Source organism: Atheta coriaria, unplaced genomic scaffold, assembly GCF_025399875.1.
Source record: "Atheta coriaria isolate IRGN ID8LTWV9N9 unplaced genomic scaffold, Caltech_Dcor_3.1 hic_scaffold_7_pilon, whole genome shotgun sequence".
In the NCBI taxonomy this organism is placed as follows: domain Eukaryota; kingdom Metazoa; phylum Arthropoda; class Insecta; order Coleoptera; family Staphylinidae; genus Dalotia; species Dalotia coriaria.
Genome location: NW_027045449.1, coordinates 10,791,667 through 10,818,988, shown reverse-complemented (window position 1 = coordinate 10,818,988; position 27,322 = coordinate 10,791,667). Strand labels below are relative to the sequence as shown.

The following is a 27,322-nucleotide window of genomic DNA, read 5'->3' as shown; positions in this document are numbered from 1 at the left end:
TCAGATTGTAAGTATTTAATTTCTTTATCATGCTTATCAAAAATGTTTGTGATTAACTCACGAAAACGCAGCATAAATTGCATTTTTATGTTTCGAAGGATTAATTTTTGCTTGTTTTAGGAGTTTTGCACCTGAACCCGACATTGTAGGGGAACCATTTCTGCATCAGATTGTAAGTATTTAATTTCTTTATTATGTTTATCTAATTTGTGTGTGATTAACTCACGAAAACGCAGCATAAATTGCATTTTTGTGTTTCGAAGGACTAATTTTTGCTTGTTTTAGGAGGTTTGCACCTGAACCCGACATTGCAGGGGAACCATTTCTACATCAGATTGTAAGTATTTAATTTCTTTATTATGTTTATCTAATTTGTGTGTGATTAACTCACGAAAACGCAGCATAAATTGCATTTTTGTGTTTCGAAGGACTAATTTTTGCTTGTTTTAGGAGTTTTGCACCTGAACCCGACATTGTAGGGGAACCATTTCTACATCAGATTGTAAGTATTTAATTTCTTTATTATGTTTATCAAATTTTTTTGTGATTACCTTACGAAAAAGCCGTAAAAATTGCATTTTTGTGTTTTGAAGGACTAATTTTTGCTTGTTTTAGGAGTTTTGCACCTGAACCCGACATTGTAGGGGAACCATTTCTACATCAGATTGTAAGTATTTAATTTCTTTATCATGTTTATCAAAAATTTTTGTGATTAACTCACGAAAACGCAGCATAAATTGCATTTTTGTGTTTCGAAGGACTAATTTTTGCTTGTTTTAGGAGGTTTGCACCTGAACCCGACATTGCAGGGGAACCATTTCTACATCAGATTGTAAGTATTTAATTTCTTTATTATGTTTATCAATTTTTTTTGTGATTACCTTACGAAAAAGCCGTAAAAATTGCATTTTTGTGTTTTGAAGGACTAATTTTTGCTTGTTTTTGGACCCGACATTGTAGGGGAACCATTTCGACATCAGATTGTAAGTATTTAATTTCTTTATTATGTTTATCAATTTTTTTTGTGATTACCCTACGAAAGAGCCGTATAAATTGCATTTTTGTGTTTTGAAGGACTAATTTTTGCTTGTTTTAGGAGTTTTGAACTTGAACCCGTCATCGTAGAGGAACCATTTCTGCGTCAGATTGTAAGAATTTAATTTTTTTATCATGTTAATCAAAATTTTTTGTGATTAACTCACAAAAGAGCAACAAAAGTTGCATTTTTGTGTTTCGAAGGGCTATTTTTTTCTTGTTTTGCACCTGAATCCGACATCGTAGAAAAGCCATTTCTACATCAGATTGTAAGTATTTATTTTCTTTATTATGCTTATCAATTCTTTTTGTGATTAACTTGCGAGAGAGCAACAAATATTGAATTTTTGTGTTTGGAAGCACTGACTTGTTGTTTTAGGGCTTTAGAAAATAAACGAAAGCTGGCAGGCAAGTCATACTAGCATCAAAGTGTAAGTATTGTAATTCTTTATTATATTAATGGCATAGTTTTGTGATTTTCACACGCTAAAGCCAAAAAATGGCACTTTTGTGTTTTGAAGCACTAATTTCTGTTGGTTTTTGTGGTCTTGAAATTGTAGAATTCCTTGCAGGATAGTAATTCTTGCATCAGATTGTAAGTATTTAATTGTTTGTCATTTTCATGAACAACTTCTATATTTAGTTCACAAAAGAGTGATAACAATTGCATTTTCTGTGTTTTGAAACGCTGATTTTGCTTATTTTATAATACCAGTCATTTGGGCTTGTTTTACTGTTATATATAACATGGATCGTTAGTTTGGTATTTTTGAAATAATAAAACGGAGAGGGAAGATATTAAGACCTGATCCTGCTAGCGGTAGAGCGAGACAGATATACTCTGAAATGTCATGTGTAATCAATGTGATCTATATGATCCGGGGAAATTTCAACACTTTGTTTATGTTTTCAGTTCGTAGTGGCTTGCGTAGCACGTTGAAATTGGATATAATTTGCGCACCTACTGTTATTACTGTTGAATTACAGGTTTCTGTTTACTTCTAGTCTAACTTGGCAATGTGCATTCGTGTTGAATGTTGTTTCTTTCCGTTTAGTTGGTTTAGTTGCGCAGTTGTGAGGTGAGCACGTGTTCTCATTCTTCGTCGGTTTTCATCGCAACTGTTAGCGTTTCTCGAGATTTAAAACGGTAGAAGCATTAGAATCGTTTGGTCATCGACTACTGGCTAAGTGATTTTTGGCGAATCAACTCTAGATTTAAGAGACTTTACCTCGTGCGTGTGTGAATGCCATTGGTCGTTGGATCTCATCCGTGAGGCTACGGATTCCAATTGGAATTATTGGTGAAAATGGTTCAATTGTTAATTCGCGGGAATAAATCACATGTTTTCCCCCCTGGTTGCCAGTGCAAAATTAATACATCAATTCTACCAGCAATTCTACTTCGTGCGATTTAAAACTTCATTGATGGAACCACAAAGGAGTATGTAAGGTCAAATAAAAAATTACCTGTGTTCAACTGTTTTTAAATTACAAGTAATTATTTCTACGGGATTTGAAAACCGTCGATGATTTTTTGTTTATAAAATTGTATATATTTTTAAATGTTGTCAATAAAACGCAATGTAATATTATAATCTCATGCATTGTTATTTGTGGCATCCTTAACGTTTTCAGTATTTGCGTCCTAAATCTTATGTGCGTGAAACGTGTACAACACAACGCTTGCTTGTATTGTGTTGTTTTTAAAAATTGAATAAAGTAGAAACATAAATAGAAGAATCAAATAACAATAACAAAAACACTCGGTGGTCGAGTGGGTACGTGCTTCTGCTAGCATGCTAGTAGACACGGATCAAGTCTCAGGTGTAGAAGGCATTTTTCTCAAATATAAAAATATCAGGGGTAATTTGGGTTGCATATATGAATTGCAACGAAATAAATGAGAAATTGAAAAACAAGTGAAGGCAATATGAGAAATAAGAAAGCAAGTGGAGGAGCGGAACAGAGAAATAGAATAAGAAGGAGTAGCAGAGATGAGTAGAAGACAGGAGGAAGAGAACAGAGAGTAGAGAAGAGGAGGAGATAGAAGAAGGAGAACAGGAGTGGATCAGATTTTTAAATTTTTTGGCCCGTGTCGTTAGACAGCCCACTGCTTCGATCCGTCCATTGCTCCCGGCCCATCCTACAGCTACGATGTCTCTCCGCTTCATCCCCGGAATTATCAGGCATATCAACAATTTTTATGGTGGGGGATCACCCCCAGAGAGAGGGAACTCCTTATAAGGACAATCCTTATAAGGTCTTGTTCAAATATTTCTAAGTTTTAAGTCGCCTCAAGAGAGGTGACACTTAAAAATATTCTCACAAGTTCTGACCTGTAGCTGAAATGAAAGAAGGAGCACACAAATCACACAGGATACCTTAACAATTTTTATAGTGGGGATCATCCCCAGAGAGAGGGAACTCTCTTAGAAACCTGTACCTGAAATGATAGTAGGGGTACACAAATCAAAGAAGTCAATATATCTTACTATTTCTTTATTAACAATAGAATACAAGTTTATATTTTACAAGTCAACAGATTACATGTCGCCATATTGAAACAGGACTTACGACCTGCATAGCCGCGCACATGCAAGCAAGTTGCACTTCGCAAAGTACGGCCGGGATAAAGAAATTAGGAAATAGACCATTTTCTACGTGAGTGAAAATGGGAACAAATATACAGGGAATTACAAAAAGAAAATTACTACATCACAAAAAGAAAATCAATAGTACAAAAAAGAAAACAGTCGGGAATACAAATTTAGAAAACTTATAATAGGAAATCAAGAAAAACAAACATAAACATAAAATACAAAGTTTAAGTAGAAAACGACCCAGAAACAACAAATTTAGTCAGTTTTACGCTAGAACGCAAGGTAAAGTAGAACATATGGTGATACAAGAAGAAAATTGCTACATTATACAAATATATTACAAATATTTTACAAATATATTACTCTCAATAATTAATTGCCAAGCTACGAAAATACGTTAAAGACCATGCAGATTTATAAAATAAAAATAAAAATGCGAGCAAGGAAAATTTCACGTTATTAAACCGATGATTGACATGACCATACTCTGCGCGTAGATCCAAGTCGCATCCGACGGAACGCATCAATTTTGTGTTGTTACGGTATTCACGTTAATAACGTTTACAAACTTACCAGTGCATCAGGTAATCATAGAAAGTACTGAAACAAAAAAACAACACGTGTGTGAGATCTCGCACTATGATGCACACTTATTTAAATTTGTTTTGAGGGATAATGAACCTGTACTATTTTAACACACAATTTTCCCTGAATATCCTGCCAAGGACAGTCGTTAATTACACTTACTTAAAATTAAAATAGGATAAATATTTCTAAAACCAATTCTCAACATCGAAATAATCCAATAGCCGACACGCACATGGAAACACCAGTTTTATAATCATTTTACGCGTAAATAATCCTTAGCAAAACAATCTACATGTCTATTGTCATTTGGTGCCGTTAGAAATGCTCATTTTTTTTCAATAATAAAATGTAATGTAATCGGAATGAATTAAAGAATGATGCCGAGCCGCGTGCAGGTAAGAACAGACTGAAGCGGTCGAATGTTCGTAGCATGAGAGGCAACATTGCGCACGTTTATAGCGATATAAAAACTTGTTTATACACAAACCCTGATATGCATGTAGAATGGAAATAGCACATTTTTGAAGTGCACTAAAATAAAATAAAATATAATAATTCATTACATCAGTTGTTAATTTCAGCATTCGGTTCGCGCTTTATACTAACGAAACTACGAGTACTATTGCGTATATGCGTATACAAACAACTATCCTTATAACTCGCGTTACGGAATTTTCTCGCAATAAATTTTGATACAGGGAAATAAAGAATTAAATTCCGCATCTAGGAAAATTATTCCGAACTTAGTTTAAGACCGCATTCGCGTGTTATAATATTAAGAAAGTACAATTCCTAGCGCAACGAGTACTATTGCGTATATGCATATACAAACAACTATCCTTATAACTCGCGTTACGGAATTTTCTCGCAATAAATTTCGATACAGGGAAATAAAGAATTAAATTCCGCATGTAGGAAAATTATTCCGAACTTAGTTTAAGACCGCGTTCACGTGTTATAATATTAAGAAAGTACAATTCCTAGCGCAACGAGTACTATTGCGTATATGCGTATACACACAACTATCCTTATAACTCGCGTTACGGAATTTTCTCGCAATAAATTTTGATACAGGGAAATAAAGAATTAAATTCCGCATCTAGGAAAATTATTCCGAACTTAGTTTAAGACCGCGTTCGCGTGTTAAAATATTAAGAAAGTACAATTCCTAGCGCAACGAGTTCTATTGCGTATATGCGTATACACACAACTATCCTTATAACTCGCGTTACGAAATTTTCTCGCAATAAATTTTGATACAGGGAAATAAAGAATTAAATTCCGCATCTAGGAAAATTATTGTGAGCTCAGTTTAAGACCGCGTTCGCGTGTTATAATAAAAAAACTAGAATTCCTAGCGCAACGAAATTGAAATTTTAATTCAAAAGAAAAATGGGCGAATGAGTCAGCAATACATTCATCGTCATAAGGTGCCCGAACACGAGTCACTTCTACCGCTGCCTTCGTACGGTGCCCTGAACACGAGTCACTTCTACCGCTACCTTCGTATGGTGCCCTGAACACGAGTCACTTCTACCGCTATATTCGTAGGATGCCCTGAACAAGAGTCGCTTCTACCGCTACCTTCGTACGGTGTCCTGAACACGAGTCACTTCTACCGCTACCTTTGTAGGGTGCCCTGAACACGAGTCAAAAATCCGAAACTAATAGACGTCACGCTGAAATTACTACGCTGCTTAGATTGCGTGTAAACCCGAAAAAACACAAACATTTCACGAAAAAGAGTTAAAAAATTACACTTATATGCAAATTCATGCGGGTTGTAGCTCGAATTCCTGCAACAATTAAATACCACCCGACAGAGAATTTAATTCCGCATATCAACACGCCAAGCTGAAGTTATTACGGCGCCTAGATCGTGTGTAAACCCGAAAAAACACAAACATTTCACGAAAAAGGGTTGAAAACTTACTTTTATATGCAAATTTATGCGGGTTGTAGCTCGAATTCCTATAACAAACGAATACAACCCGACGGAGAATTTAATTTCGCATCTTCACTCGCCATGCTGAAGTTACTACATCGCCTAGATCGCGTGCAAACTCGAAAAAACACAAACATTTCACGGAAAAGTTAAAAAACTTCGCTTATATGCAAATTTTCGCGGGTTCCAAGTCGAATTCCTGCAACAATTAAATACCACCCGACGGAGACTTTAATTCCGCATATCCAGATGCTACGCTGAAGATATTACGCCGCCTATATCGCGTGCAAACTCGAAAAAACACAAACATTTCACGATAAAGGGTTGAAAACATACCCTTATATACAAATTTTAGAGATTTGCAGGTCGAATTACTACAACAATTAAATACCACCCGAAGGAGAATTTAATTCCGCATCTCTTGACGCCACGCTGCAGTGAGCACGCCGCCTAGATCGCGTGCAAACCCGAAAAAAACCAAACATATCACGGAAAAGGGTTGAAAACTTACTTTTATATGCAAATTTTCACGGGTTGCAGGTTGAATTCATGCAACAATTAAATACCGCCCGACGGAGAATTTAATTTCGCATATATAAACGCCACGCTCAAATTTTTACGCCATCTAGATCGCGCGCAAACCAGAAAAAACACAAACATTTCACGAAAAAGGGTTGAAAAGTTACACTTATATGCAAATTTTTGCGGGTTGTAGCTCGAATTCCCATAACAAACGAATACAACCCTACGCAGACTTTAATTCTGCATATCGAAACGCTACGCAGAAGTTATTACGGCGCCTAGATCGTGTATAAACCCAAAAAAACACAAACATTTCATGAAAAAGGGTTGAAAATTTACTTTTATATGCAAATTTTCACGGGTTGCAGGTCGAATTCCTGCAATAATTAAATACCACTCGACGGAGAAATTAATTCCGCATATCTACATGCCACACTGAAGTTTGTACGCCGCCTAGATCGCATGCAAACTCAAAAACACAAACATTTCCCGAAAAGGGTTGAAAACTTACCCTTATATGCAAATTTTTGAGGGTTGCAGGTCGAATTCCTATTCCTGCATCAAATAAATACCACCCGACGGACCCGCAGATCACGCGGTGATACAACTGCCGTGTGTGCTGCTCGTAGCCAGATACAAGGCAGGTACGTTGCGAGAATACGCGTCAGTCGAACAAAAAATTGTTTATATACGAGTACAAACGTACTCGAGAAGACAAACGTTGTTGAGAAGCCGAAACTAAAAATTCACAATATTGCAATAACACACAAACACGAAATGATCAAATGGTTGATACTTGTTGTCCACCATTTTCGACAGTGAATATCTTCTAAACGAAAAGAAATAGCAACTAGGAAATTATAGATTATGGAAGATGAGAAAATTCTCTGCATGATAAAAATTTAAAATAATATATTTTAATGAGGTAATAAGTTTAAAAACGTGACTGTGTTAAAAATGGAAATTTTTCAATTTATGACGATTTATTTCAATTGCGAATATCTTGTAAACTAAAAGAGATAATTAGGATCGGATCGCAGCGTCGTAATCTACGAACTAGTCTCTATAAGATAAGATAATTAAAACGGAAATCTGAGAGATGAAATTTTAATGCTTGATAATTTTTATCGACGATTTCAATAATTAATATCTCTTAAACTAAAAGAGATAGCCACCAACGAATTGCTGATTATAAAAGATTGGAAATTTCTCTATCAGATGAAAATATAAAATAATTATATTTCCTACAGTAAAAGGTCAAAAAACGCCACTAAAAGTACTAAAAACTGACATTTTTCAATTTTTGCCCATTTTATTTAATCGCAAATATCTCGTAAACTAAAAGAGATAATTAAGATCGGATCGCAGCGTCTTAATCTACGAACTATTCTCTATAAGATAAGATAGTTAAAACAGAAATCTGAGAGATAAAATTTTAATTCTCAATAAAAAATTTTAATATAAATATTTCACCCCAATAGTGCAAACCGTTCCCGAAATATGACCCAATTTCCACGATGGAACATGAAAATTTTTAAAAAACCGCCTAATTTTGGAAGCGATTTTGAAGTTTTTCCTACTTTATTAATGTGGGCGGCAATAATTTGCCGTAGGGAAGCACTCTTCTTCTATAAGAACATAAATAATTCACCCCAATAGTACAAACCGTTCTCAAGAGATAACCCAATTTCCAAGACAAAACATGATAAATATAAAAAAAATTTGATGGCAATTTTGAAGCTATGCCCGCTTGATTTTTGGTGATCGCAATGACGTACCGTAGGAAAGCACTCTTCTTCTATGGGAATATAAAAAAATCACCCCAATAGTAGAAACCGTTCCCGAGATATTACCCAATTTTCACGATAAAACATAAAAAATATTTTTTTAAAGTTTGAAGGCATGTTTTGAGACTATTTCCGCTTAAGGTAAAGCAAATACAATAAATAGCTGTTTGGGTTATTTTTAAATATCAAAATTGTTTCATTAAAATCATGCTTTTGATTCATAAATATTTACGTAAAATATAATTGATAAATAAACTTACTGGCATAGCTTGGATGAGACCCCGCAAGAAGGCATGACCTACAATAAAGAAAAAACAAGAGTCAGTATACTATGTAAGATTAACACGTCGAGAAACCAAAAATTTGTAAAACTGCCACTACAATGTTCAGATAAATGTTTCTTACCCAAGCACAAACAAATTTCTTAGCCATGAACGCAATCCAATATCGGCACACACTAATAGATGTTAAGACCGCAGCCGTATGCGTGAAAAGTACACTGTATAAACGCAATGAAAAACCACACAAGGCACCGTACACGTAATTACAACTAAATTTGCTCGTTTGTGAATAGAATATATCGCGGTTTTGTAGTATTAAATACTGAAAAATCATACGAGCACGGAGACACGTCTAAACGGCAACCGGCACGAAACTAACTAAATGCACCGACAAAACAAACCTGTCGAGCATGCACGCAACGCGGCGGCTTATGATAAGATAAAGTAAGATGTTCCTATTGGCGCGCGTCGATGGCGCGCGACTTCTTTCTTGTCCTATGTAGTAGAGCCGGCAACGTGCGTTGAAATAAGGAGGCAACATCGAACCACAGCAATTGTGGACGTTGCAATTCATTTATCAAATGAATAATAATCCTTACTAATATTATAAATGCGTATGTCCTGAAGTTTATCGTGCTTTCACGCAAAAACTACTTAACAGATCATCATAAAAATTTGTACACATATTCTTAGTGGTCCCCGATAGGTTATAGGCTACTTTTTATTTAATAATAATAATTATTTTTTGAAATAAAATAAAGAAATTGTTTAGTCACTAATACCTATGCATCTGGTTATTTGACTACTTTAACGCCATCTAGCATTCCAGCAATGAAGCTCACACCTAAGTACTATAGTACCATCACACTGTATTACCGACACCTACGTCAACATCAAATCCGTACACTAGGGTGGTCCTTAAAATGCATTTTTTTGAATTTCTTTGCTCCCAGGGGCTTAAACGCTTTCAAATTGATAAAAAAAAAATTCCTGAAAATTTGAGCTCTTAATATTAACTTTAAGATAGTCCGCACTCTCAGATAAGGTTTTTATGGGGATTACTTGGCAGAAAATGGATTTTAAGTAACAAATCGCGACATATTTATTGTAAATTTAATTTTCCATGTAAAAAATACCTCATACATATTTACTGCACCTATTGACTATTCGAATACTAAGCCTTAATCTTTTTTCATATTATCCACTATTGCAGATTTTCGAGTATCACCATAATATTGCTTATATTCTGATAAAAATTGAACAATAAACTCCTATTTGCTATTATTTGCTATATATTCTAAATAGTATCAAGTCAATAGGTGCAGTAAATATGTATGAGGTATTTTTTACATGGAAAATTAAATTTACAATAAATATGTCGCGATTTGTTACTTAATATCCATTTTCGGCCAAGTAATCCCCATAAAAACCTTATCTGAGAGTGCGGACTATCTTAAAGTTAATATTAAGAGCTCAAATTTTCAGGAATTTTTTTTTTATCAATTTGAAAGCGTTTAAGCCCCTGGGAGCAAAGAAATTCAAAAAAATGCATTTTAAGGACCACCCTACCGTACACATATTCTTAGTGGTCCCCGATGGTCCCCGAATGGTTATAGGCTACTTTTTTATTTAATAAAAAAAAATATTTTTTAAATAAATAAAGAAATTGTTTAGCCAATAATACCACTGCATCTGGCTAATTGACTACTTTAACGCCATCTAGCATCCCATCTAAAATTTAAAACTTTATTGCATGTTGTAATTTTTTCACATAGATAATCCTAGCCAAGCAGTGGCATACATTCTTTCATTCATACATTCTTTCTATCAATCCGTTTCAACTATGTATATTTCTAATATTTATTTGATGGATTCAACGCGAGCGAAGCCGCGGGTTAAAGCTAGTCTGGTTATAAAATTTGAATTGTAGATATTTTAATGAGAATATCCTTTCATTTTAATGTAATTAATTAATTAATAATTTTCTTTATGGTTAATTTTTGATTTTGATTTTATTTCTTTCTCAAATAAAGGATTTCCCGAAGTTAAATAGTCTACATTCCGTTAAGCTAGGCACCTAGTCGTACAGGTAATTCAGAGTGATTTCAACATCAATTTTTGAAATGCGAAAATATTATAATTTTAGCTTATTTGAGAAGTATTTTATATTTTAAATAAATAAACAACAATCTTTTATCTATTTCTTTATTTTTCGATACAAAAGTTGTATTTCTTTGGATGTTAATCAGTATTTATTGTCCTTACAACGTTATTTAATATTATATTCCCAGTTTTTGTTTTTGTAGTTAAACTAAAAACACAACGTGCTTGTACGGTTTCCGAACTAGTGTCTATAATAATTTGTATTAAAATTTATGTTCCTTGCTTTGTAAAATCCATGATATTATCAAAATTATAAACAATAATTCGTGAAATCGTCACTAAAAACAAAATGGCACCCTATTCATCTAAAGTTAATTACGTTAACACAACCTAACAACTAAATTAACAAGCATTCTACAACAATTCACCCATAAATTAACCTCACAACAAAATAGGGAAAAGTGTAACATAAATTAATAATTTAATCGAAAGAACTACTCGCATTCAACACAAAAAAAGTAAATCATTCATACAAACATTCAAACTCTATAATCTACTTTAATCTAATTCGTTCGTTTTCGTTTCGTCCATTTATCGATCGATCAATCATTTCCTCTTCTTGTAAGGTCTTGGATCATAAGGCGTCGCGTTGAATCCCACATAACGATTGTTTTTTCTGTGTTGGAATCCATCTGCCCCAGCATTATAATAAACAACACGACGAATTCCAAATGGATCTATATATCCAAAACTTCCTGATTTTGAATACCCTGTATCTTGTTCCTCATGGTAGGCACGTGGGATATAGTAACGGAAACCATCGTTAGTTACAGAAACACCATTATACTGAGGGTATTGCGGATCGTAACCATTTCCTATGTAACCATTTGTTGGTGCAGGTTGTCTATTTTGTGGACGTGCCCTTCCAAAATATGAATTACCATGTCTATCAATTGGATATGTAGGACCATTATGATGAATGTACGGATTCTCATTCGAATCGTAAAAATCATCCAAGGCATTCGAATTGATCTGAGGTGTAAGCGTTGGGGAATCATATATATTCAATGGATGTGGTGTTGAGGAAAGACTACCATAGTTAGGACCAATAGGACCTAAAGGTGAAGGAGTCGTACTTAGAAATAGACCATTATACGCAGGTCTATGAGTTGTAATAAACACTGGAGATGGCGAGGGTATAGGTGTGGATGATATAGACGTAATAAACGGAGAAGGTGTGGAAGATACACTTGGTAAGTAATGAGCAGTTGGGTAAGGAACTTTCGGGGAGATAACAACTGTTCCAGGTGTGGGCGTTGGTGATACAAACGCAGTTGAAGATGGAAGTGAGGAAACAGTTGTAGACTGGAACGGTGATGGGGTTGAGGTAACAGGAGGAGGTAAGATAGTACTACTCACAGGAGAAGGTGTAGTAGAGTAACCATTGAATACACCTGGGTAGGAATTGTGGGATATGTCTACTCGGGGATTATATGTGGTACTAAGAAAACTAGGAGTTGATGTAATAGGACTGGGTGTTGTTGAAGAAACTGGTGGAAGGTAGACACTTGGATTACCCACTGGGGCAACTGGTATGCTTGATCCAACAACCCCAGGAATTTTCTTAGCTGCTTTAATTGCTTGGGAAATTGGTCGGTTCCTTCCAACATAGATGTCTTTTGTTCTTAGAATTCTGTATCCCGCATTGTCTGCGATGTAATCTTGAAGTCGTAGTAATCCAGTAGAATCTATCCATCCATAGGATCCCACAACTGTACCATCTTCAAGGCGTTTTTCTTTACGATATTGTCCGCTTTGGGTTTGGTACCGGAAGTATCGTTCTGGACCTTCGTCTGTTTGAATGTGGAATTGATCTTGTGTCGGGTCTGAGTACGTTCCGGGTGATGGTATTGCTGGTGTAGCATTGTGTTCCGGCAGTAAGAGTGTTACAACCACCTAAAAACAATAAGAAATATTTTAATATATTCCATGCATATTGGGTTGCCTATTTATAATCTACTTGTTATTCGTGTTACTGATTTACAACTTAAAATTCAGCCTGGCAATGAAAAACCACAAACAATTGACTATTGTTTAGTCTTTATTGCTTCATTTCGTCCACCAAATGTGGCTTCCTCTCTTCGACTTGATTGTGTTTTTGCAAAAATTACGTGGGCATTTTGCGTAATTGTAATTGTGTTACTTTTCGTGACTGTTACATGATTGATGATGAACTAGGAAGTTACGTGTTTGACATTGCAATTTATACCAATCCATAACAAGAATGCGAACAACTGAAGAAAACAAGAATTATTTATAAGGTAAACCAGCAAGGACGTTTAATTCGATTTAATTCTTTTGTTTGGATGTATCGTTTTGGTGTTTTTGGGCGAATGCATCATGGAAATGAATAACAATTGGGAAATTAGTCATCAATTTGCATGAAACCACACGCGTGTGTCAAGTGTGCGTAAACAATGTTTAACTTGTCACGCATACGGTAATTGCGATGATGTGTAAATGTGCAATGTTTTATTTTTAGCTTAAATTTAACTAGAAGTAGTTTTCTTGTCAGAATTCCATAAGATTTAAATTTTTAAAATTTTTTAGACTTCACACTTCATTAAAATGTCGTTAATATTAACTTTAATTAACATTACGACAGTAAACTGCGTTCCGCAATCGAATTTGGCAATTTTGTGTGGGTTAAATTGCGAAGGCAATAAACAGCAATGGGTGCAAATAAAAGCACAGTTTTTATATGTTGTCTGACAAATTTGGTTGTGATTGGAGTGATTAAGCGAGTCAGTGGGCGATTAGCTAACTGTGATTGCCACCCAAGACTCTACACAGTTGTTAAATGCCGAAAAAACAAAGAGGAATCAATGAACTTGCAAAATATTTGTTTTGCAACTTCAAACCAATTATTCGATTTAAACAATTGCTTGTACGTTGATTTCATTGCATAATGTTTGAAATTTAACATATTTTATGATATGCAACCAAATATACATATTATGTGAGTATATTGATAAAATATAGATGCGAAACTAACCTCAACTTAACTTAAATACAAATTTCAATTACAACTTTTGAATTTATCTAAATTACGAAGGTGTAATTTGTCTAATTTTCGTAAATACATGTCTAAAAATGGTAAACCCGGAAAATTTCCAATAATTTACGTACTAATCATGATATTACATAATGTTTTATGTAAAATAACGACCACGTCTTATACTCAATTTATTTTTATAATTTTTATAACTATAAAAGGTCAAAATATTATTAAAACTTCCAGTAGTCATCAAGTCTGTCGTGATTTTCGGTTTTATACTCAATTTTATGCAAATGCAGCAATGAATGTCATTGATGACTCACCGATAGAAAGTAAACGTTTCAAAATACATATTTCGAATATTTACCAGCAAAAGTTCAGCCATTAAATAATTTTGCGTTGCTTAAACTTCAACTTCAACCCGACACGACGTTAATTGTATACATTTCGCAGTATGCATGAATAAATGTATTCATTTCTAGTTCAAAGTCATCACGTTTAAGTACAAGTAATGACATTTACTTGGATTAATTTAAAAATGACAATTAACACATCAAAGTGTTAATAAATTGTGATTTTCAAAGACTTTAAACAAAATGCAATTAATTTCAACTTAGATTTTACTTAACTGCTTGTTATTATTAATGTGATATCAAACATTTTGTTTAGCATTGAAAATTACATAATTATTTAACAATGTTAACACTTTAAGCATTAAAGCATCAACATGTTCGGAGGATTTTGACCTCAATATGAATTAAGCAGTGTGTCTGCCTCGATCAGATGCTTTGTTGTTTTGTCGTGTTTGGCGTGAACAACTAATAGCGATTTAATTGTTGTAGGTTGTCGCCTGACGTGACGCCTCGTTGTTTAGCTCGATCGCGCATTTCAATGTCAAGTCGCTGGTAATGCTCGCGGAATTTTACGCCTTCGGATCATTTTAATAAAATCTAATGCAGAAATAAGAATAAAAATATTCCACAGGTGCTTTTTAATGTGTTTTAGCGCCATCTAACTTAAAATTATTCAATTGTAACTATTACTGAATTTTTATTGCCAATTTAACACTCTTTAAATTATATTTTTGCTATAAAATTCAGTCAATCTTCTATTTTAATGAATAAACTATAATCTTGTGAAGTTTTATCAAAATCGGTTTAGTAGTTTTTGCGTGAAAGAGAAACAAACATACAAATACACAAATTTGACAAATTTAGTCATTAATTCAATATCTCAGTTTGCAAAACAACAATTTTTCCTTATATTTCTTTATCTAAACATATTTAAACTTTATTTTATTTTTTATGCTTTATTCCTAAATGGTAAATAAAAGAAAGGGCATTTGAAAGGTGTGGTTGTTTCATGCACAGATGTAAATTTGTTTCACGAGAGTGTGAAAACGATAATGGCATGTTACTCTCGTTCTCGTACCCACTATATCAAGTTCTTGCGATGTGGCGAGATTTCTAACTTTAACTATAACTTTAACTCGCCACGTCCGAAATGCAATCTAAATCGAAATGGCTTACAATTAATAATAATGAACTAAGAAATACTGACCAACGCCCAGCATCACCAGATGCTCTCGTATTTCTCTTTTGTTTAAGAATTAAAGTCTTAAATAATCATTTGTTTTCGTTGTTGAACTCGAAAATGTGGGCGAATTGTTCAAATCGAGATTTAACGAGTTTTTATCATAAGAAATGTAAAATGTAACAAAATCCGGGTGGTATTATCCTCTCACAAATCTGATTTCATCATAAATAAAAAAGAATCAATTTATAGTTTTATATTACAACATTCAAACCGACAAAAAAGTAAAAGTAAAGCAATAAATTGAAATAAACACAAAGTCAAATATACCTTTATGAGGCTTGTTAAAGAGTTGAGACGGATATACAAGTGCACGAAGCACAAAAAAATGTGTTACAAACTGCTGAGAAGTTGCAATTTTTCAAAAAGGTAGGTCACTTTAGCTCGTAAACACTAAAGATCATGACCGAATCGATTAAAAGTTGAAACATGCAGACATTGTTGTTTTTGCTGCATAGTAAAGTGTAACTATCTAATGTTAGGAAATTGTTACACAGTTGTGAACTGAGAAACGCCCAATACTACAAATTTTTATAACCTATATTTAAATCTTTAAGTAAAATACACCAATAAATCACGAAAATGTAATTTAGAGCAAGTTAAATTATTCAGTAGCCTAGAAATGGAACAAAATGTCAAAAAGATTGTAGTTTTGAAGGTTAAGTCAATGTCGTAACATATATAATCATATATTATATAGATCATAGATGTAGATAAAATAAATATTATTTTCATGAATGCAATTTAATAATTTAAAACAAAAAAATCGGTTTAAGTAAATAATTATAGTTTTTTTGCGACTATTAGAGAAGATATTGACTTTGCGGTCAAAAGATAAAGTACCTACACAACCTAAACATAACCTCTTTTCTCTAAAAAAAAATATAGATAGATCATATAAATCAAATTGATAACTAATATAGTATTGCCATACTTCAAAATCATAAGTAGGTATGTATATAAATGATGAAATAATGAAATTGTAAAAACGAAGGTGTTAATTTATGCTAAACTGTGTTAAACGAAGATTTCACGTCTGCTTGGGCAATCCATGCGGCGTGACGATGATAGTTTTGTCGGTTTCATTTCCGTTGGGATTTTTTGCTAAGCATAAGTCTTTTCTTCACTCGGAACGAAAGTAAAATCGCGCCCAGCACTCGGATTGCTATAATGATATATTATTTCTATGTTCACACGTCTGATAAATTATTATCTTGTTGAATATTTTGTTTTCTCTCAAAATATAATTTGGTACAATATTTTTTTTGGTACAGTTTATCAAAATTATGTCTCAAGCAACACTTGGTAAATTATTATTTATTGATTAAAATTTAAGTCAATAGTAATTTAATTCAATTTGGACTTCCGCAAATGTTGTGAAACTGTTAACAAGTCTAATTAATTAATTAATTAACTAATGAGAGTTGTCGATTCTCTTCATACTCAATTAATAATATTTTCACTTTTTAAATTTTAAATAGCAGTTTCCTCATCATTCTTTCTCATCCTAAATAATAATTTTAAATATTTTAATGAAATTTGAGTTTTTTACTCAACGATGACGTCACATGCAATATCAAGAGTTTAGTCATGAATACAAAAATTACAAAATAAATTTTCGCCTTATTTTTGCCAAGTTGCAAGTTATTTATTATAATAATCCTTCATTTACCGCACTAAGTTTACTTTTTGCAATATTATTTTTAAACTGTTGACAAACATGGATATGAACTAATTAGTTGCATCTACGCCTGTTGTTTACGTGCACATTCCGTAAAAGAGCAAAATTGGCTGGAGTCGTTATGACATAAATGACATTATGTCATTTGCATATGTGCATACTTGTATGAATACAAAAAAATAAGCAGATATAAAAGGCAAGATAAGTACCTATGACATAACTGCTTCCTACGCGAATTTTTTGGTTCTTAACTTTAAGAAATTAAAAGTAAAACTTAAATATAAAGATCTTTCGCGAAGCAAAAAGGAGAAAGAACATAAATAATTATAGGTGAGTAATAAATATACGCTTATAAAGGTGCAAACTCATATAAAAACGTAAGAGTGTTATAAATTCGAATAAAGAAAAAAAAAAGCACATAAAAGTTATGCTCCAAAAACGAAGGATTTGAATGTTGGACTATTAATTTATGTAATGTGCAATAAACATTAATATATTAAAATAAACCACTTTTTAAATGATAATAAATGAGTGTTGGGTAGAATAAATCATAAAAAGGCAAAATCAAAAACTATAAAACTTTATTTTACTAAATTTTAATAAATTCTCTGTGTTTGTATGTTTGTTACTTTTTCATACAAAAACTACCAAACCAATTTAGTTCATATTTTATAATATTATAGTTTATCCATCAAAATAAAACACCAGCTACTTTTTGTGGCAAAAATAAAACTTGAAGGGTCTAAAATGTACAGTGAGATGGCACCAAATGCATTCCAAAGCTATTGTGCAATATTTTATACTCATTTAATTTAAATTATTGTTTAAGTTATCATAACAATTCACAAATCCTATAATTCACAAGGTATACCTATCAATATTACCTAATCTTAATTAAATTAAAAACTCAAAACAGCTCATAAATAATGAGTTCAATTTCATTGTTCACAGATAAAAGAAACAAATGATGCAGATAAGTGCGTACAAACCTCCGCTAACCGTGAGATTATTGTTAATTTTTCTGAATTGAAACATAATCCATGCGAAATTTTCAATTAATCACGACGCCGATAAGCAAGACGTACCTATGTTTGCTTTGCGTCATTGACTCCGGTAAATCAAGATACGTCACTATATTTATGCAAATTTCGCTGCATTAAAGTTTGTTCATTCAACCGTGTCATTCGTGAACGAGTGTAAATTGGTGCCTAACAAAAGTTGAAAATCTGTTTGCGTCGGGTCTACTGCGATTGAAAAATAATTAGAGCCGTGGAAGCGATTTACGCAATTCGCGCACGCATTTTCCCAGCAGACCACAAAATTGCACCACGTTTGCATTATGATTCATTCACTCTATTCTCTTGCATTGAATTACGAGAATTACATGTTTATCGAATTTCCCAATGCGCGTGGAGTTCTCAGGAAAAGTCTTGTTTGCAGTATGGATTTCTTGAATTGAATGCACAAATAAGTACTCATTTTGAGTTAGAGATTATGAATAGGTACTTTTAAACGACTAGTTTTATGACAATTTGAAAATATATTGACATAGCTGTCAAAAGATAAAGTACATAACCTCAACATTACCTAAATATAACTTTACATAACCATATCGTAAATTTTTTTAGTTGTAAAATAAATAAAACATTTTTTATAATAAACGAGTGCAATTAATTAAAAGTTAAAAAACTTAACCTCAAAATTATAATATATAACCTTAATTATTCAAAAAACACAAAATTACAAATTAATAATGATCAAATATAAATTTTTAAAAATAAACTTGTAATAATTTTTTTCCAAATTTTCCGCTATTTTAATAGTTTCCTGTTGTTTTGAACGGAAAGAAACAAAACAAATTAAAAATCATTGTAAACTGTCATAAATACGATTAACTAAGCTAAGTTTTCCACTTAATATTCATAAAATTACTCCAACCTAAACATATATAATTATTAAATATCATAACCTAGCATCCTAAGAAACAAAACAAAGAAACATACTTTGAATGCGTAGCATTTTCCTCTCAGACTTACATAACGTAAACACATTCTTTCTCTGGTCCACGGCTTACTTCTTAAGTCTCTGTTCACGTACACTGTACCTACATACTCGTATATATACTGTTATTGTGTGTTTGCTTCACTTTTGCTTTTCAATGCTGCTCGTGCGGTTTGCTAGCCCACGTGGAAACAAAATCAAAACTGCCGCTTGAAGGTATCAAAAGTAGGTTAGGCGAGTGCATTCATTACGCTCTGGACCACATTGTCTTCGATCGACACGAAACAATACCAACGGACAAGTCGAGTAAACACTTTGAAATGTGTGCAAATGGATAATAAGCGTTTGTATGAAATAAAAAGTAACAAACAGGCGGCTTAAGTAATGTAATATTACAAAAAGTAGTTAATGTTGAGATATTAGCAAAGAAAACGTTTTTGCTCGAGTAATAAAATGAAAATATCAATAAAAACGCTTAGTTTTGACTTGCGGTATAAGAACCGAACGCTACAGAAGTAATAAATGCGTTAATTTAACTTTATAATTACTAATAATGTTTTAATTAACTTTAATATGAGTAATTTCATAATATATTAATTTATTGCAACATACATAATAATTCTAATTGAAATAATTAATATTTTTTATTGGTTATGCAATAATTTACCAAAAAATCTAATGTTTGCAATAAATTATTAATTTTTTATCATTGATACCAACTTGCAACATAGTTTAATATCCACATAGTATTTATAAGTAATTTCACGAAATTTAAAATCATTTAAGAAGCAATTTTCGACAGATGTGGATTACCTAATGCACTGCTTCTCTTAATGCAATTTAATCTGCGCAGCATTAACGAGTCAGTAAGCGATCAAGCCAGGCGAGACGCACGACCAAACCGACTTTTACTCAGTTACCCGTTGATTCTCTTACTTTTGCACTCACTTCTTTATTTTATCATGACACAAACACACATGGTGCGCGTTTTATACATAACGCTGTATTAAGAGCATTTCTTTTATTATTGAATCAGTTTGTTGATTTATTTATTTATTCAGCGAATGTAGTGCAACTGGTTTGTGTTTGAGATATGCTGATAAAGTGGATTGTTAGGAATGTTATATGTGAAATGTAAACTGGAGTTGGTGAACAAAGAGGAACTGGGCATTTATTGTGTTACATGATTTAGATTAGAAAGAAGCTGGTATTTTATTTCAGGTTTGGTTGAAAAGTTTGGTTATACTCTTGTTTGACATAAAATTTAAGTTAGATTTAGTGAAGAATATTGAGTGGTTTTAATAGAATAGTAAAAATACAAATTTTGGATCAGTTAGTGCATGTAGAATCGTATAAAATTGATTGATGTATGTATGTTCTTCATTTACTTCAAAACGCGTGCACCGATTTTGATGAAAGCAGGAATTATATAAATTATCATTGCGAGTAATATTGTGAAGTTTGATAGCAAAATTATAACATACAGGGTGTAAAATATGACATGAAAGTTGATATTAAGGTTTCCTCATATTTTTGGTCATAATATTCAACACTAGGTGGCGTTAAGCAGCACATGTTTTTTACCTCAACAAAAATACAAAAATTATAATAATCTTAAAGTAAATGAGTCCTATTCGACTGGTAGAAGATAATATTTCTAATAAATCCGTGACGACAGAAAAAATAATGAAAAAATTATGTTTTCCGGTAAAAGTTTTAATCCTGCGACAATGAATCCATAAAATCTTAATTTTCCTTCTATTTATGTTTTAATCTAATATTTTCTTTCATAAATTCAATTATTATTTTCTTCTTCTCATGCGTGATGCGTCATTTACATATTAAATGTTTTCATTCTTCCGTTTAGAAAATATCACAGCAAACTTTCCTGATTGACAGATCAGGAAAAGCATTACGACTCATTGAATAAAATACTAAGCGTTATTAAGAGTTATTAAATCTTGCGGCATATTAAATCTCTTTGCATTTGCTCTCCATTAATCCAATTTCAATTTAACATCATACAGTTTCCGTAAATTTACTATTCTCAAGTTCCGCAATTCAGCGGAATTGAAACATATCTATGCAGTTAAATTATTAAGTGTGAGTGCTAAGTAATATCGACATATAATGACACATTAAATAATTATGGGATAAGAAATGTCAGTTAAGTAGATAAACACGCAAAGAGAAGAGAATTTCAATAGAAAGTTTAAATGATACAAAATTTAACATGATTCCAATCAAGTAAAAAGTTAAATAATCAAATAAGTTTATAATTAAAGTAAAAATATATAAAAAATATAAATACTTGAGTAAATTTTCTGTTTAAGGAGTTAAATCTCAATGCGTTTGTTTAATGTTCACCTATAAAACGTTTATTACTCGTTTCATTATTTTCTTGTTACAAACATGATTTAGAAATGAAAATCGAATGCGGAGCAATGCAATTAAACCAGTTTTAAGTACCTCACCTAAGTACTTTCAATCATAAACATTATATACCAATTTATTTACGTACCTACGAGTACACTAAATTAAAAATATTTTTTTGACTAAATCCTATTGAATTCTATTCTGTTCAATTGAATTCGCATGAATACAGCTTTGATTTCCTGATTAGCATACTGCTGAGCAAATTGAATCGACGATTCATCAACTTCTAAAATAATCAGCATGTATCACTGTGAAGAATGGAAGAATGCTATTATTGATGTTGATTTATTATCCAATTTAATGTTTTACAAATTAACTAGCCATGGAATATTCATAAACCAATATATTATTAGGTATGCAAATTCTTATTTGAATTTTGTATCAATTTAAAATTTAATCATTTCAATAACAAAGCAGCGAATTGAATTAGCATGGATTTGTGTAAAAGAGTGAAAGTATTTCAAGTTGTGTGAGTTCGAAGCAAGTTTAATGCTGTTTTAAGATGCCTTCCGGGCAATTACCGTACACGTACGTTGCCCGAAACCAACGACCAACTGAACTACTAGCGGACTTAAGTATGAGTATAGTAATACTTAAGTAGAGTTAATATGCGTTATACTTCATTTTAAATTAGATTAACTTCATATCCATATCAGAAAATTACTTACAAAAACTAAAAAGTGAAGTTTTAAATATTAATATTAATTTTACTTTAATTTTACTCTAGTTAATTGATGTGTTCAATGAGTTCGAAATCTAAGTTTTGACTTGACAGTGATTGATGTTAACATTCCTATGATCTGAAATTAGCATTAACGATTAACGGAACAAAAGCACTGGTTGTTTGAGACCAACCCAAATAGAAAATTTATTTTATTTGCAATATAATGATAAGTAATTAATAATCGATTAAATCTTGGTACTTGAGAAATGTTTTGCTATATCAATGCCTTCTAAGAATTTCAAACCACTTTTTTTTCTTTTTTATTTTTAAAATGGTTGATTCTTTCCTTTTAAATACTTGTACTTGATCTTGATGCACTTTGCTTTGCTTGCACGCACAACTTACTTACGAGTAAGTAATGCCGCATTCAGCGCATCTTTGGTTCTGCGCATTTAATCACCTGATTCTATCAATTGCTTTTATTTGTAGTCGTTAATTTAATTAATGTCTTTGCAATTCTGATGTATGTACAAAAAGAGAATAATACAAAATTGAATTGAAGATAAATTAAAGAATTAAAGAAGTATTTTAAAAATTAAGTGGTTTAAGCCTTTCAAAGTCACAACAAAGAAGTTAAACGTGTTTATAATCAAGTAAAAATGTTGTGTTTTATTGGTTTAATTGACAAAGTAATTGATCATTATAAAAATGAAATTTTCTTCATTTTTTGATTTTAATGTTTAAAATGTTGCCTAACCAAGAAATAATTTACATTGCGCCATCTACTGACAATTAGCTTAAGTCCTTGTGCCCAAATATAACCTTAATATTATCTATACTTATTTTAATCTAATAAATTTAATTTTACTATTATTTATAATGAAATAACGTGTGACTATTGCATACAATAATAATACTCATGCAATTGCAATTTGTTCATGCTTTCCTCAACATTCCGCGCCTAGTTACCTTAGTTAGCAATTTGTAAACAAAATTTTTACAACCAGATCATATACAAACCCACATAAAGAAAAAAAACATGGTGTCTTGTGTCAAGTAGCGTGATTAAAATAATTGCAATAATAAAAAAGTGAAATCTATTCGTGCAGAATCGAATACTTATTTTATATAATTTAATTGACTCTGGCTCCGAAATTCAAAATTGCGTGTTGATTATCAACGTAATTAACTTGTGATACAGTTTTCTATAAAATAATTGCCATTTTTGTCAGCAAACGAAGAATAACAGCAAATAAAGAAAACACTTTTTAAACTTCTAATTGGATCAAATTTAAACCAATTTGAAATCGAAATTCAAATAAAAGCAGTGATTGGAAATCAAATTAACTTTAACATTGATATACTCGTACCTTGGGTTCATTTGGAGTGATCTTTATCTTTACTATTGGACATAAAACTTCATTCATAAATGGACTTATGAATAGACGCGACCAGTTTTCTAGTCGTTGTGTGATGGTAGCGAAGACAGCGCAGAAAACAATTTCACTTTTCGATTAATTGCGTATTTCCGTTTGATACTCCTGCACAGTGTGTGATTGGTGTGAGATCAGCCGCTCTCGGCTAGGTAAACACACGCATTAACTGTCGATATGCTCGACAACTTACTAATAGCTCTAAATGGCACTAATTACTCACTGCGGCATTTCAGATAATGTATAATTTTCTATATTTTCCAAAACGTCGACAAAACATTAAATAAAGAAAAAAGAAAAACTTTATTTTCTATTTGCTAGATGGCGCTAGTGTTTAAAATAACATGTCATTTCAAATAACCTCAAAATTTCACGTTTTTTGTTTTCTAACTGTAAACTTATTGAGTCATTTTCAATATTTTTACAAATATTAATATCAACAAAACATAAAATAATTTTAAAAAATGTTTTTTTTTACTCCATAGAGGGCGCTAGTATCAAAACAGTATGTCATTTAAAATAACCTCAAAATTTCTCATTTTTTGCTTTCTAAATGTAAATATATTGGGTAATTTTTAATATTTTCCCAAATATTGAAGTCAACAAAACTTAAAATTATGAAAAAATGTTTTTTACTCGATAGAGGTATCTAAAATTACTTGTCATTTAAAATAACCTTAAAATTTCAAGTTTTTCTCTTTTCTAAACATAAATATTAGTAAACAAAAATTTCTTTTAACATTCCAATAATTTTTGCATCATCTTGCTTGTTGTTAATCCGTTAAATTATTTTTTACCATCTTGTTATAAACATATTAATGAATCACTAATGAAATATTAACAACTTCCGATGTCCCGATGCCGTAAAAAAATTTACAACCTTAGATTATTTCACATTTCACAAAACATATCAATATATTTACTATCTACACCTGTGACTCCATAGTTGACTGTATAGTTTACGATGTTTTTATGAGTGCTCACTTTCGAATTTCATAACAATTATAATCCGAATAAATTTGGTTTTCTGTCATCTCACCGACTAGCTTTTTAGCGTCTTCTTCAACTCAACTCCGGGTAATTTATTAAGCTTTTTAATTTAATTTTTAGTCTTTCAAGATTCAGTCTGTTGTTTAAAAAACATTTATGTATAGTTTTATGGTTTAACAACTTTATAATACTTTGTCGTCATGTTTTTATGCTTTTATTGCTTTATTCATTCATTTCGGATGTTTTCTTGTGAGCTACACTTGCACTTTCAATGTTATCCTGTGGTAAAACGCTTTATGTACCGGAACGACTTCAATTTTGATCTCATGTCGTGCATTGAACATTTTTAAGAAGAAAAAATATTGTTTCATTCAATATTTTAATTACTTAATTTCTCGGCTGTTTAAAAATAGATGGCGCTGTGTTTGATGTTGTTTTTAGTTAAAATTGAGAAAGTTTTCGGCGCTTTTTAAGGCCTACACGTCTAGAAGCAACACGCATGTCTGACTAATTTGGAATTTCGGCTTTTTTCGTTCGATTTCACATCGTAATGCTCGAATTACTTCGTTTTACTTGCGTTACGTATCGATGATTGTATCATCTCATCGTCTGGATCCTCATATGATTCGACATTAACATTTTTTCTCTTCTCATTTCTTTTACATTATGTTTGCCAAAAAAGGTGTGACCATCTGATTTATTATCTTATATAACTTATTAACATATTTACCTATATTACAACAAAAAATAAAAATTTTAACTCGATTTAATTTCCGTCTGTTTTACTAAACATGCGAGTACATAAATTAAAGAAGAAAGATTTAGGAGGACTTTTAACGAGTGAAAATAAAAGCGAAATCGAATGGATGCATCGCAATCGATGAATTTAAGTCGCGTCGCGCGACTCATCGTGTCTCGAGTCGCAAGATCAACGATTACGAACAACACGTTTATTGTATAAAGCATTTACGTGCAGCGAAGTATTCGGTACAACGAGAAGTACACGATGAGCATGAAATGTGCGAAGCACTTCATGCCCACGACGAGCTGCGCAAAAAGTATGAAATTTTTATTTTTATTCTTCTTTTGATCGCGTCTAATTGACTGCCATTAAAATGCGCGACGTGCAATTTATACTCGGCACACTTTATGAACAATTTAAATCTTAAATTGTTAAAGGATTGTATCTTAAATCAAATTCAAAATAAAAATAGTTCAAGAGTGAATAAATTCCATAAATAATTTTTGAAAAAATTAAAAAAATAAATTTTGTGTTGGAAACATAAATAAATAACGATTTACAAAAGAAAAAAACGTTTTTAACTCAGCAATATCGTAAAAATTCTTTTTATCTCTTTTTTTATAATGACAATTTCTATTACAGCAATTAAACAGAAATAAAACACTAACAATCTACTATAAATAGCTATACTGTAATTGTGCGTTAATGAAAGTTTAAAATTGTTGTAAAATTGTTTTCTATGTTTTCGACGTGTTTGTGTCTATATATTACTATTATTACACGTGTGTGTTTCAAATTATGCGTGTATAATGATAATTTATAGTGCCGCAATGCATTATGATGCATTAAACAAAATTAAACAGCATTAAAATGCATTGAAACGTATTCAAATGCATCAAAGAAATGTTGTAATGATTACCTACAATGTTTTTGGATAAATAAATATTATTTATAGGTATTTCAAAAGGTAAAAAATTTTAATTTTAAGATAAATAATAAAATAAATCAATGGAATTTTGTGCAAATATTTAGAAACTGTGTTAAGTAAATTTTTAAAGTCAATTAACGATTTTTAAGCAAATAAAATTTTAGATTTTAAAAATTTTAGCGAAAATTAATGATTATTTACACACATTTTTGATTTGTTTGATTTTAATTAATTAGAGGATGCACCTCTACGAGTTGACAATGTAGAAGGTCAAGAAATCAATAAAATCGTAAAAATTTACATTTACAACACTTATTCAAATGTCAACAAACTTTTTAGTTAAAATCTATTTTAGTTTATGTCATATTTGGCTAATATTTCAAATTTTAGTTCCGCAATAATCTAGTTATAAATTATAATCAATAATAAACTTAGTATGACTAATAAATAAAAATAAAACAAAAAATAAATAAATATGAAATACTCACCAATAAAATGATGGCATAATAAAATCCCTTCATGTTTCCTCCTTTTGAATCTTCAACACTCTCAGAAAGTCCAAAAACTAAATTTTAATTTAAAGTTTATTATTTATCTTAAACAATAATTTTCCAATTCAGTTATCATCACATGTGTCACCATTAAAAACCTTTTTCAATTTTTATCATGCATATAAATCACACGAAAAGTCAATAAATTAAATATTAAATTCTATTGTGCTGTCATTTTCGGTGATTTATTAATATTAAGTTTTTGCGCGTGATGTCGCAGGAAAATCATGCAAAGATATTGAATCGGCGCGACGTGCGGCGTGCGCGCCGTGCGCTAATGAGAGAAAACGCGAACGCGAGCGCGACGCGAAACGTACCGACGACAAATGCGCAATGATCTCGCGAGCGCCGGTTAAACACTGCTAAAACCACTAAGAAACTCTG

General features: G+C 31.8%; 1 protein-coding gene and 2 long non-coding RNA genes across 3 annotated transcripts; 1 reads left to right on the top strand and 2 right to left on the bottom strand.

Moving 5' to 3' along the window:
* The first annotated feature begins 782 nt into the window (after positions 1 to 782).
* LOC135795691 (uncharacterized) lies at positions 783 to 2,630 on the top strand. The gene is made up of 3 exons (XR_010549117.1): positions 783 to 832; positions 924 to 983; positions 1,097 to 2,630. It is a non-coding gene; the product is annotated as an uncharacterized lncRNA (long non-coding RNA).
* Positions 2,631 to 3,519: 889 nt separating this feature from the next.
* LOC135795863 (uncharacterized) lies at positions 3,520 to 4,264 on the bottom strand. Its single transcript, XR_010549170.1, has 2 exons — positions 4,209 to 4,264; positions 3,520 to 4,122 (listed from the first exon to the last, which is right to left on the bottom strand). It is a non-coding gene; the product is annotated as an uncharacterized lncRNA (long non-coding RNA).
* Positions 4,265 to 10,949: 6,685 nt separating this feature from the next.
* On the bottom strand, positions 10,950 to 27,257 carry LOC135795867 (uncharacterized). Its single transcript, XM_065307661.1, has 2 exons — positions 26,876 to 27,257; positions 10,950 to 12,817 (listed from the first exon to the last, which is right to left on the bottom strand). Exons 1-2 carry the CDS (start codon positions 26,906 to 26,908, stop codon positions 11,468 to 11,470), a joined length of 1,383 nt encoding a protein of 460 aa, XP_065163733.1. The 5' UTR covers positions 26,909 to 27,257; the 3' UTR covers positions 10,950 to 11,467.
* Between the last annotated feature and the right edge of the window lie 65 nt (positions 27,258 to 27,322).

What these genes read in the sequence shown, in the direction of transcription:
- LOC135795867 (XM_065307661.1), bottom strand. Translation starts at nt 26,908, where the DNA reads ATGAAGGGATTTTATTATGCCATCATTTTATTG. An exon ending in ATTATGCCATCATTTTATTG is followed by an intron (nt 12,818 to 26,875) that starts GTGAGTATTTCA and finishes TATTGTTTTTAG; the next exon opens with GTGGTTGTAACACTCTTACT.